Source organism: Euphorbia lathyris, chromosome 3 (genome assembly GCF_963576675.1).
Source record: "Euphorbia lathyris chromosome 3, ddEupLath1.1, whole genome shotgun sequence".
NCBI lineage: Eukaryota > Viridiplantae > Streptophyta > Magnoliopsida > Malpighiales > Euphorbiaceae > Euphorbia > Euphorbia lathyris.
This window is the reverse complement of record NC_088912.1, coordinates 55,368,428-55,381,495: the sequence shown is the minus strand read 5'-3', so window position 1 is coordinate 55,381,495 and position 13,068 is coordinate 55,368,428. Positions and strand designations below refer to the sequence as shown.

General features: G+C 34.8%; 1 protein-coding gene across 2 annotated transcripts; it reads left to right on the top strand.

Annotated features, from left to right (window-relative positions):
• The first annotated feature begins 4,794 nt into the window (after positions 1 to 4,794).
• Positions 4,795 to 11,989, top strand: LOC136222297 (transcription factor LHW). Of its 2 annotated transcripts, XM_066009895.1 has the most exons (11): positions 4,795 to 5,530; positions 5,949 to 5,979; positions 6,579 to 6,794; positions 6,890 to 6,971; positions 7,110 to 7,151; positions 7,236 to 7,292; positions 7,643 to 9,493; positions 9,597 to 9,698; positions 10,096 to 10,236; positions 10,324 to 10,449; positions 11,374 to 11,989. In XM_066009895.1, the coding sequence occupies exons 1-11, from the start codon at positions 5,494 to 5,496 to the stop codon at positions 11,563 to 11,565; spliced, it is 2,877 nt and encodes a 958-aa protein (XP_065865967.1). In that variant the 5' UTR covers positions 4,795 to 5,493; the 3' UTR covers positions 11,566 to 11,989. The 2 variants fall into 2 exon arrangements, with proteins under 2 accessions (XP_065865967.1, XP_065865966.1); XM_066009894.1 differs by lacking the exon at positions 5,949 to 5,979 and having other exon boundaries at positions 4,796 to 5,530.
• Positions 11,990 to 13,068: the final 1,079 nt, after the last annotated feature.

Sequence of the window (13,068 nt, the reverse complement as noted above, 5' to 3'; positions counted from 1 at the left end):
CTAGATATCTCCATATCTAAAGCTTGTGAGATCAGCTCTCTGTTCATAACAGAAGACACTATTACATGCAAGTCTCAACAGTATTATGTTAATCCTTATATAAACATATTACTTAACTTGGGGTGGTGTTAAGTTTATTAGTTTATTATAAGGTTTGGTCTCGCTTGATACTTGTATGAACACTTTATAATCACTTTAAATAAACTTTGGGGTTTTCTTTTATTTGACTTAATTAGTTCTAAAAGATGAATGCCTTTATATAGTTAAACATAGTATATCTTATGAAAACAAATGATATAAAAGAACAATTCTTTTACAAATAGTTTATATCCTACAACAATTGTCTATAGGACACTAAACCCCAACATTCTGATTATCCCTCTGTACCGTGTTATTGAAACTGTGAGAAACATTTTTACCAAGACAAATTTTTTTAAACCAACAATAGTTCCATTACCCCCCCCCCCCCCCCCAGGAACTAATTCTCACATTATAAAGCACCAACAATGGCAACTGACATGGCAGCCTCAGGGTGGTCTGGGACCCAATAGGTAATAAATGCCCTACGATATGATGGGAAGCCAGAAAGTCCTAAAGGACATATTAACCCTTTTTAGGGGGGGGGGGGCTTCTAATAACATCCGAAAATTACCCTTAGGGGCAAACCCTAAGAAACCCATAAGCACAAGGACTAAAATGGCATAAAGGTATAACTTTAAAGTCACGACCGCCAAAACCAAGACATGGCGTATATCAAAAATAGGATCCGACATAATACGAGGGTACATATTCGCCATTCAAGCAGATACGCCCACACCGCCACACAACCATTTTCACAGAAAACGACGGTAATCAAGTGGCATTAATCAGTTTATTAAATGCTCTAACCGTCGGACATAAAGAATGTATATTTAATACATTAAAAGGCATTAAATGCAAGACTGTTCATTTACCACTCCGATGGTTATGGAATCTAGTATAAATACTCACACTCCGGGGTATTCAAGGTACACATTCTAATTCCCAACTTTGTGCTTATAGTTTATGCTCGAAATCATTACTAACTTAAGAATTAGAGTGTCCCCGACCAAACCCAATGGCGCCTCACAAGGAAGAGCTCCGATCAAGGATTTTCTACGAGTTATCATGCATATTTCGGCCAACCCAATTCAAAAGGAAGAAAATTCTTCCCGACCCTCACTCGACTAATTACCAATCTAGTTTATTCATTTATTTGATCTCGTGTAGATTCCATTAGAGGAAATCTACTTTAGTTGCTATTTATTGGTTGATAAAAACGTGTTCTTTCGGGTTGTTCGTGTTCGTGATAGACAGTTGATAATCTATGTGGGCTCTTCCTTTGCAAGGGTAGATAGTTCATCAATCAAAGGTACACATGTTTAATCCCTTTTACATGAAATAACAATTAACAAATCTTGGAAAAAGGAAATAGATAAAAAAAATTATATTTCCTCTGCGCCTATGTTTGTCTATTTTCCTTCATACTGCCGTAAACAAGACTAACAAAGGTCGTTGGAGACAAAGTAGTACACTAGAGAGAACACAGTTCACCAGAAAAGACACATTTGCTCTAAAGGAAACCAGAGAAAGAAGAAGAATGAGAGGAGGACAAAAGCACAGGGTTTAGGCACAAAAAAGGAAAAAATAGTAGAACTTTATAATAATGGTTGGAAATACTAACAGTTTTGCATGGGAAATCCAAAAGAGCCATTAATTGAACCTGACAAGAAATGATGAATGCCCAACCGCTTAAAACATTAATGCTACTATAATGCCGGAGTACCCAAAAAGCATGCCCGAAGAACAACGTAATAAATACCCCCAAAATGAAACACATATATCGCACCCATTGATTGCTCCCACCAAGGAAGGAGGTCATATGATGAAGTATATATATGCGAAGTTGACCAATGGTCTCGACATCGATCCCACCGCTCGGCTTCAGATCCCTGTTGGACCTAGACTTCCGTAAGAAAGACTAGACAGATCCCAACATCCAGGGGCACTAGAGTCATTTAACCCCTCATCATATACAGAACCTATAAATACTAAAAAAAAGCCAAACTCAGGGGCAACTATTTCTCTCTTTAGTCCTTAATCTTGATCTCTCTTAACTCTACTTATACTAACTTGATCGTCAGAGTGCTTTTAGGGGACCGCTCCCGATACAGGTGGACCTTCCAGTGAACACAAGATCATTTCCTCATCAATAATTATAAAAGTAATTAATTACAAGTGAATAAGTTTATGCCATATGATTTATTCAAAAAATAAATTAATAATCCAAATTTTTATCCTAAAAAAAGAAAAACTATACTACAATTAATTAAGATTGGTTTGAGTGGTTAAGGGTCTCGAGTCACTTAAACTAATAATATCGAGTTCGAGTACTCCTAAAGGATGCCTGATGAGCCACCAATCATCGCAAAAAAAAAGTTAGTGTTGGCGATATTTTCTAAATATCCCAATTCTCAACCTTGATACGCGTTTGTGGGGATTAAAAATGGTAAAAATAATGCGGGCGTGTTACAGAAGCTAATTCTCAAAGGGTAAAATGGTAATTGAATCAAATAAATAAATATAGTGTGCCTAAATTACTTGAATTCTAAACGAAAAGCGATTGACGACCGTTACTTGACTGAAAATAAAAACAACGGTCTTGGGCCCCGATGTTACTTGACAAGTCGGTCGGAAAAAACAGTTTTTAAGATAAGTACCAAAATAAAAGCAATAAACGATACAAAGACATAAATTTTTTAATTTTCTTTTATATTTTTATTGATTTTGTAAGTATTTTTCAATATTTTTTTTGTATTACAAATAAGAATAAAGCATGAAAATTACAACTTAAAAAACAAATAACTTTAAAGCTAGAAATATAAATAAGTCGTAAAAAAAGATATGTACGGGAATAATAAAATTAACTGATCTCTTTGATGTTGTTGGAATGAGTGAAAATGAGGACTGGAACTCCGGAAACTCGTCTCGGGGGTTGTTGCGATGTCCGGGTAATTCTGGGCGAATCTAGAGCAATTCAGAGAGTTTAGGGACCTGACCAACAATTTACCACTAGATCAGCAGTAAGTCTGGAACTAAAATGATGCTTTCGTGGGTCTTTCGGGCTCGATTTCGGGATCAGAAAAACATCGAGTAACGGAGTCAGAATAAATTATTGAAATTGGCTCGAACAGAATAGTTGTTTGATGGTTGAAAAACCAAAAGCTTGATTCTGTTTCGTGGATGGTGGTTTAAGGACGATTAAGAAGGTTGTATGTGTTGTTTTTTTACGAAAAAAAAATTGAGAATTCGAGAATTGATGTAAATAAGGAGATTAAAATTAATTTGGGATAAAATGATCGGCTAACGAACTCAAAATAAAATTTGGAAAACGGCTCACCAGAAAAGTTGTTTGATGAATGATTCAATGATGAAAAATTCAAAAGCTTGTTTCTGGGTCTTTTTAATTGATTGAGATCAATAAAAAGTTCATAAAAATGATTTAGACTAAGAGAGCTTGAATTGAGGATTGAGTAATGATCTTACTGACTTAACTAAGTGATTGCAAAAAACGATTTGGGAATTGATCGAGTAAACTAAGAGAATTTCGGATTTGAAGTTTCTGAAAATTAGAAGCTTTGTTGAAGAACTTGAGATCGAAGAACGAATTATGGAGATTGAGAGCTTTCTTAAACTAATTAGATGCTAAAGAATGATTTCTAAGAACCTAAGGATTGATAAAATGGCCGATTGTGGCAAGGAATTTTTTATAGACAAATTGGTTTGTTGTGTTTGATTGATTTTTTTTAGGGGGGGGTGATGAAGGAATTGAGCTCAATTTATAGTCTTCTGAGCAACAAATTCCATGCTATTGGTCCTTAAATTTCTCATCCATGATTCCCATTACCTTCCCATAGGATCTAGAAAAATAAAGTTGAGGCTATGAAACACGTTCTTGAAATGTGTAGACAAATTCAAACCTGTTTTTCAGTACTAGTGCTTTTTGAAAAATTCTATCGGCTTCATTACAGCTCAGTTTTGCTCCGTTTTTTACATTCCGGAAAGCTAATATACTGAACTTTCTGAGAAAAATACCGTCCGCCCGATATTTCACTGTTTCGAGGTCCGTTTTTATCATCGAAGTTGCTGGACGGGTTGTTAAAAAAATGATGTAAATTTGCCCCTGATTTTTATTATTTCTTTTTCTTTTTCGTTTTTATTTCTATTTTCTTTTTCGATAATAATATGTGATATTATTTCTTATTTTTTTATCATGAGAGATAAATTTAATTAAATAAAAATAACGATAGTAATCTATGTTAAAAATATAAAAATTAAATTATCCTCAACAGTTAATTAATATAGTGAGAGCTAAAGAAAAGGATAAGTAACAATGGATGATTGTCAATGGTGAAGAGTCAAATATCTTTCATCATTAGAATTTTTCCCCTTCATTCTCTATTCTTTGAGCTTTAATCAATTATTATCAACATTCCTCTCCAAAAAAGTTTAATCATATTGCTCCACATTTTATGATCTCGAACCCATTATTCGTAAATTTTCCCAAAGCCAATGGGAAAATGAGGGGAAAATCACATATCTGCGTCAGCACGACAGCAACCTGCACTACGCCCAGAATTGTTTTTTAATATTTAAACAAAAAAAAAAAAATCCCACTTTCCAGTTTCCAGTGGCAATTTCAGTAAATATATGCAACTTGGGACCTGTTTCCTGGGCATATCCTTCCTGTTCAATATGGCGCACTTCAACTCAGCTCAGAAGAGAAAATAGAATATTAGCAGAGAGAAAAGATAAAGAGAAAACCAAAGAAAAGAAGAAGAAAGAGAGAATCCTGAAATCCTGAAACTGATTCACTACTAGCCCACCACCAACCCCGTCCTATTCAATCAACAAGAACAGAAACAAACCAAATAAATAGCAGCAAAAGTCTTCCATTCCTTTTAATTTAATCCTTTTTCTTAGTTTCTCTTTACAAATGGAGCAAATCAAAGCCACCTTCAAGCTGGAAGCTTGTGGTATAATTTAGGAACCTCTTTTTTTTTTTTTTTCTCTCTCTCTTAAGGAGAAGAGAAGTACAGGTTTCAGTGCTTATTCTTGACTGGGGGTGTGGGATGGGGTGCCGGAGAATGATAGTCACAAACTTGGATCCGGAAAGGAAGAGGACCGGCGGACTGAGGACTAAGCAGGCGGGGAGAGGATCGTGTCGCGGAAGTTAGGCATTTTATAACTGTTGAAAAACGACTTTTAGCAGTCTCTGGCTGGCATTCAAGCTGGCTCACCTGATTTTCGGTGGTTTGTGCATGTTTTTGTTGCTGTGTTGGCTGTTTTTGCTTTTACTCTAGTAGGTGTTTGATTCAGAGGCTCAGTCAGCTAAGTTGAGTGTGAGAGGTATAGCGATGGGTCTTTTGTTGAGAGAAGTTTTAAAGACTCTCTGTGGTGTCAATCAGTGGTGCTATGCTGTTTTCTGGAAGATCGGCTGCCAGAATACTAAGTAAGTTCATTTCCCTTTTGTTTGGTTACTCAGAAAATAAAGGAGAAAAAAATGTAGCTACATTTGGAGTCTTGTTAGTAGTTAAAAGGGAGCAGAAGACTTATTCTGGAAAAAATGCTTTTATTTTCTGTATCTCCGTTTACTAGCTAGGTTACCTATTTTTTTACCTGCTCAAACAGTGAAGATTTTGACGTATATTCCATATATTTTCTCGGTGACCAAACAAGTTTCTGATGATGTGATGAAATAGTGGAGGTAACTGTTTCTTTCCCTATCCAGGTCCAGATTGAGTGCCCCCACCTGATGATGATTTAAAATATTTGCTCTACTCTTTTTCACCCTATATTTTCTCGGTTACCAAACAGCGGGATCGGGTTTTTTTATTCTTTTATTTTTTCTCAAAATATTTTTTCCCCAGGAAACGTTGGTTTCATTATCCATCTTCCAAGGTGAGAATCCTCATTGTATTTGTCTGCTTTTCCTCTTGTCTTGCTATTATGACTGATGTGGTAAAGTTTGATTGGTTATGTCGTTTGAGATGCGATTCGTAATACAAAATTTCCCCCCTCTTCGGTTTTGGAACCATTTGTTTTGGATTATTCTGTTTGTCTTTAAGAATCTCAGAGAAAAAGTTGATTTGTTTTTAGTTTGACTGAACCCTCTCGATATTGGAGCATACTGTCTCGCATTTTTCCCAATTTGCTTAATCATAATCCGTCTCACCTTCTTGTTTTTGAATGAGAGAGCTTTACCATGTTTATATTTAGTTAATGATTTTTCATCTGATAAGTTCTATTTTTCACTTTTTATTTTTTCCCAATAAATGGCTTCAGAGAGATGTAGAAGAAAAATATATACGGGAAAGAGCTGTTATAGAGCATGGCTTTCAAATTTTGCATTTGTTTTCTTTACTCTGAATTCTTGACAAATTTTAACCCTGGCTTCGATTTCATTTATTTTTTATTGAAAAACCTCTTCCAATATTGTTTGCTATGAACTTGAAGAATTATTGTTATTCCCTCCCTCAGAATTTGCTTTTGATTCGCAGGTTGTTAATTTGGGAAGAATGTTACTATGAACCCAAGTCAAGAGCAGTTCTTCCTCACAGTTCTGGAATTGAAAAACCTGAGTTGCCTTTTGGAGACTGGGAAGGATACTGGGCTACTGATGCTCACTCCCAGCTCAGGCTTCAAACTGGGAATAGACTCCAAGTACTTATTGACAAAATGATGATGAATAATCAAGTCAATTTAGTCGGCCAAGGGTATACTTCTTTTGAGAATAACTGAAAATTTTATATTTTAACACTTCTTCCCTTGTACTAAATACATGAAGTACTGGTTTTTTTATATTTTCCAGCATAGTTGGGAGAGCTGCATTTACTGGTAATCATGAGTGGATCCTTGCTAAAAATTACATTGGAGATGCTCATCCACCAGAGGTATTGCTCAAGTCAGAGAGTTATTCATTAATAAAGATGGGATCATTAGTGTTTATTGTACATAATGCACTACAGGCTACATATACTTGTGGTTGGGATGGACATGGTCTAACTCTTACCTTTTGTGGACCTTTCTAGGTTTTAGGTGAGATACGTGACCAATTTTCAGGTGGCATGAAGGTTTGATATCTTTCTACGATTTATGATCATCTTTCTATTGTCAACTATCTATTTTCATGAATTAATTTTTAATTTACTTTGCAGACTATTGCTGTCATACCAACTCCTCATGGTGTAGTTCAACTGGGGTCTTCCTTGACAGTGAGTGTTTTGCAGTTAATTATTTTTATACTTGGAATATGTCGATGATATCATCCTGCCAGTTTATGAATTCCAGTTCTATTATATGTTCTATTCGAATATAAATATAATATTGCATTCATATTTGAAATAGAAAGTACTTGGAATGAACTCTAATGCATTTTCTCTGTCAAATTTCATTTGTCTTTTTTGTTGGCTGCTGCGCTTCTCAAATTTTATGAGATTTAGAAATTCAGTCACAACATCAACTTTGGTTGTCAACTTTCTATTTCTTATTTTGTTCATTAAGTTGGAGCAAGTTTTCAGCTTCTTTGAGTTTTATTATTTATACAATTTCCTTCCTGATTCAGATAATGGAGAATATGGGATTTGTGAATAATGTGAAGAGTTTAATCCTGCAATTAGGTTGTGTCCCTGGAGCTCTTTTGTCAGAGAACCTTGTGAAGGAATCTACAGAGAGGATTGGGGTGCCTGTTTCATTTGGAATGCCTGATTGCATGTCGGTGCATTTTTCTAGAAATAAGGTGCTGAAATCTACTCACTTGGCGGCAAACAGTGGCAACCAAGCATGTGTCTCATCTCTATCTTCAACAATTGCTCAACCTTCTCATTCTCAAGTGAGGCAGATTCAAGATAATCTACAGTCTACTGCCTCAACATTTTGTACCCTAAATTTGAAAAGCACTTTGCCTAGGTCTCATGGTACCCGTTGCGAGCAAAAAATGACATCAAATATGCCACCTGGCAATCCATTCCGAGATCAACTAGAAGATAGAGTTTTTGAAGCTGAAGTGATCCCATCGAATTTTGACGCATGGCTGAACAAACAACCTTCTTCATATAATTCTAGTCCTTTCAGTCATCAGTCTGTTGTTGGTCAATCAGTTGTCAATAACAGCATTCTGACATTATTGGAGCAGCAGGTCCTTTCAGATACTGGACCGCAGATTCTTGTAAATGGCAACAAAAATGCATTGGATAGTAGCTTCACACCTCTCATGAGGACAAATGAAAGCTTAATTGTGAATTCTCATGGAGGTCCTTTGACATTAGGGACCGAGTTACATAATGGAGTAAGTAGTCAGATGCGTGCCACTTCAGTTCCATGCTCTCTTTCACATCCTGATAAATCATTAGAAATTAATCAGTCTTCTATACAGCTGGTTGGGTTTGATCTACAAAATTCATATTTATCAAGGGTCGAGGAGGTTCCTTCATCCTGTCTGGTAGATCAATCAACTGTTACTGGGACATTTGCAGGGGTTTCTCATCAGAGGTATCATTCTACAGATGCAAAGCATGCTAAAAATGGATTAGTTGCAAAGAATGAAAAGAAGGATGACGATTTGTTTCAAGCACTCATCATGCTATCATCCCAACAAGATGAACATAAATCTTTGGATGAAAATTTCCCCGGTTCTTTTAATTATTGGCCTATGCATGCAGGTGAAAGTCAGAGTATAGATATAGCAAGCCTCAAGCATGAGGATCCATGTGGTCAACCTCTACACGGGGATGACTTGTATGATGTTCTGGGTGCAGATTTTAAAAGTAGATTATTCAATAGCAAGTCGGATAGTTTGCTTGTAGATGGGCCAAGTACAAATTCGCAAGGGGATAAAGATATTTTGTGCTTTACGAATGTTCAGGAAACAAGTTCTGATTTATTTTCTGCTAATCAAGGGATATCTGACTGTAGTCTTTTCACGGGCATGGGTAGTGATCATCTTCTTGATGCTGTGGTATCTAGGGCTCACTCTGCTGCTAAGCAGAGCTCAGATGATAATGGTTCTTGCAAGACAACGTCAACCAAAATCAGTGGCTCTTCTGTTCCCAGTGGTTCTCCCACCTATGGCCTGGTTGACATGTCTGATAATGTGTTAAAGGACCTTCCTGATTGTTTGGAAAAAGCAGGGATCAAGGCATCTAGTTCTTTAGGATCTGGATGTATCAAGGATGACACTGGAAGCTGTTCCCAAACTACATCAATTTATGGTTCCCAACTAAGTTCATGGGTTGGCCAAACTATGAGGCGTGATAATAGTGTTTCTACCGCATATTTCAAGAAAAATGATGAAACGAGCAAACCAAATCGCAAGAGGCTGAAACCTGGAGAGAATCCTCGACCTAGGCCAAAAGATCGTCAAATGATCCAAGATCGAGTGAAAGAGTTGCGAGAAATTGTGCCGAATGGTTCAAAAGTAGGAATTTTCTTTTATCATTAGCTGTAGTTTTTTTTCTTCTTTTTACGTTGTTCTTTTGTGTGTGAAGAGTGATATGCTCTTCCATCCATTGTTTTAACAGTGTAGCATAGATGCGTTGCTCGAACGTACCATCAAGCATATGCTTTTCCTGCAAAGTGTGACAAAGCATGCAGACAAACTTAAACAAACAGGCGAGTCCAAGGTACGGATACCGGATTTTTTTTCTCATTAACTTTGGAATACTATATATGCTCTTAAAGTCATAGTTTTCTTGTCACTATCTCCAGATGATAGAGGAAACATCGTTTATTGTCTTTGTTTTGTTTAGTTTTTTGGTTTCCCGGAAAAGGAAAAAAAAAGAAAACTCAAGTCACGGGCTGTTGGATCTGGAACATGGATAACAAGTTCGTTGACAAAGTGCTATTCCTAAAACTAGAACTGCAAAAAATAAAAATAAAAAAGAACCATATTTAGAAATTTGCATCACATGTCTACTTGATTTTTTTCCGAAGTGTTGGTTAGCTTGTAGACTATTTTATTTTATGTAAAACTCGGAAGGGATTCTTTGAGTTAAATCCTATTCTGTTTCGAATATGCAGATTATTAGCAAGGAAGGTGGAGTTCTTTTGAAGGACAATTTTGAGGGAGGGGCTACATGGGCATTTGAAGTCGGGTCTCAATCTATGGTTTGTCCTATCATAGTTGAGGATCTAAATTCACCTCGTCAGATGCTTGTGGAGGTAGTGAGAACTTTATACTTTGATATTGGAGCTTTTAGATAATTTGTTTGTTGTCTTATAATCATGTCATGTTTTTTATTGCGACAGATGCTCTGTGAAGAAAGAGGTCTCTTTCTAGAAATAGCTGATTTAATTAGGGGGTTGGGATTGACAATCTTGAAGGGGGTTATGGAGGCTCGAAATGATAAAATCTGGGCGCGTTTTGCAGTAGAGGTAATACCCGAAAGTCTTAACTAAAAGGTTTCTAATAATAAGTAAATTATGCCCTTTTATCCTTTATGGTTGGAGTATAATATGGTGCTGTTGACCTTGTCAGATTATTGTTTCTAGCAGATTCTTTGAGAAGCCTGTTAGTCTTTAATGAAAGGGTATTATATTTTGGTTTTGATCAATGTTACATTTGAAACCTAGTTGTTCCTTGATAAAATATAGCTTACGAAATTTATTAATTCTTAGGATAGGAAGATTATACAATACAATCTCTTTCTTTTAGTTAAACACAGTGAATGATTTGAGTTTGTTGATCTAAAATAAGGAGAATAACATATTGGGGATTTAAACCAAACGAGGCATTGATCATTAAGGAGAATAAATAGTTTCAACTTTCTTACTTGACCTTGAATGAGATAAGTGTCAATATGCATGTATTTGTATGCGATTACTATGGGCCTCTAATGTTATGTTAAATTTCCAAGGGTTTGTAAAGCCATATATTTCTATGAAGCAAAGGCTGGCTGGCATTCCATTTCATGGATAAAATAATGAATTTTACCTTTTCTTCCATCTGATTAGGAACAAAACAGTTTGGGAAGCAAAAGGTTGTCCAGTTACATTTATAAGGAATATCATTCATGAACATTGAACTATTTCTATAGTTAATCTCAGAATTTATTCACATATATATATAACAACAGTTTTTGGGTGGATTTGAAATTAGAACTTAAAAAAAATCCAAAATTAGAAGCTAGTTTTGTTTTTCATATTCATGAATGGATGGATAGCTCAGTTCAAATAATGTAAAAATGAAAGATAAAAATATTGTGAGAATGTTGAATCTTTTTACAGTCCAGTTAAGATAAGCTCTTCCCTTGCCAACTTTGTACATGTCTCAATAGTTGCCTATGGATTTCTTAACAGGCAAACAGGGATGTAACAAGAATGGAAGTTTTTATGTCACTTGTTCATCTTTTGGAGCAAACTGTTAAGGGAGGCTCATCATCAACGTCTGCAACATTGGAGAACAATATGATGGTTCATCATGCTTTCTCCCAAGCCACCTCCATACCGGCAACTGGTAGGCCCTGTAGTTTACAGCGAATTGAGTGCTAAACTATTCTCTTATCTGGTCGGAATATGTTAAGAGCGAGCCGCTATCTTCTTGCAATGACTAACATGTGTTCCAGCATAGGCACCGAGGCAGTTCTAACTTTGGCTAACTTTGTTACCATGGAAAGTAGGTTATGGTTAACGTCAAGTTAAAAGCTCTTGAATGACTTTTCTGTTCTGATTATCTGAATGTTTTGGATGAGCTACTATGAAGGGAGGAAATGGGATGATAGATTTGGAAATGGTTTTTTTCGTTTATGGGGATACACTTGGTATAGGAGGCAGAATGGGTTGCATAATAGGGGTTGGATTTCTTGTGTTACAAATGTATAGGGGACAAGGGATATGGAATGAAGGTTTTCTTATTTTATTTTATTTTTTTTACTCTGGATTTTTCCTGTGTTATTATGTTAACCTTGTTGGATTATTGTGGTGTTGTGTTGATTCATGGTGCTAAAGCTACTTAATCTACTCTATTTAATAGTACTTACTCTTTTGTGATGGTGCATTGTTAAAAAGTGGATAAAGATTTCCAATTGGAGGCATAAAACTGAAGGCGAATAAAATGAGGACTACTGATTAACCATTTATTTATTTAAATCATGGTTTTCAAGAGGGGATGATAGTATTGCTATTGCTTAATGGATCCATTACTTAGCTTTCACATTACAGATTTTTTTTTTTCTTAAGAGGCGACCATATATGTTAATGTTTCATGGTTACTTACGAGTTTTCATTTGTTAATTTTTCAGAATACTTGAGTAATCAGTTTTACACGAGTTTATGCCTTATATTGTGAATTTATAAAACTGTTATGCTGGGTTTGACTCAAATCTGAGAATTCATAAAATTAAGGGTAAATAATTATAAGGTCCATGTGTTTTTACCTAATACGCTACTTAGTCATTCTGTTTTTAGAAATAATTATATAGTCTTCCAGTTTTTGTTTCTGTGAACTCCTTGAGTCAATGGTCAAACTATACTAAATAAATTTTAAAATACTAAAATTATCTTTTACTTTGTGTTTTAATAATAAAACATCTATTTTTCCTATTTTATATATTTTTCTTTTTTTCCCACATAATAATAATCTCTCAAATATAAAGTAATTGATTTATTAATTTTTATATAAGTATAGAACTTTATTGACTAAAAAATGAATGAAAAATATTTCAAAAATTATTAAAATAGGAGTGAGATTATAATGGTAAAAAAACAATTTTTTACAACTCTAATAAATTTTAGAGTGAAGAAAAAATATATGATTTTAAAAAATTATAAAAATATTTAATATTAGTTTAAAGATATTATATTAAAAAATAAAGAAAAAATAATTATAATTTAAGAAAATCAATAATACATTTTACTAAATATATTAATTTCGGTGTATATAGTTCAAGAACTTTATTAAAACTAATTAAATTAAATTATGTTTCAAAAAAAAAAAAATTCGAAACTAAAAGATAAATTTTTTTTATGTGTATAATTAGGGGAAATTTTGGACTT

What these genes read in the sequence shown, in the direction of transcription:
- LOC136222297 (XM_066009894.1), top strand. Translation starts at nt 5,436, where the DNA reads ATGGGTCTTTTGTTGAGAGAAGTTTTAAAGACTCTCTGTGGTGTCAAT. An exon ending in ATCGGCTGCCAGAATACTAA is followed by an intron (nt 5,531 to 6,578) that starts GTAAGTTCATTT and finishes TTTGATTCGCAG; the next exon opens with GTTGTTAATTTGGGAAGAAT. An exon ending in AACTGGGGTCTTCCTTGACA is followed by an intron (nt 7,293 to 7,642) that starts GTGAGTGTTTTG and finishes TTCCTGATTCAG; the next exon opens with ATAATGGAGAATATGGGATT.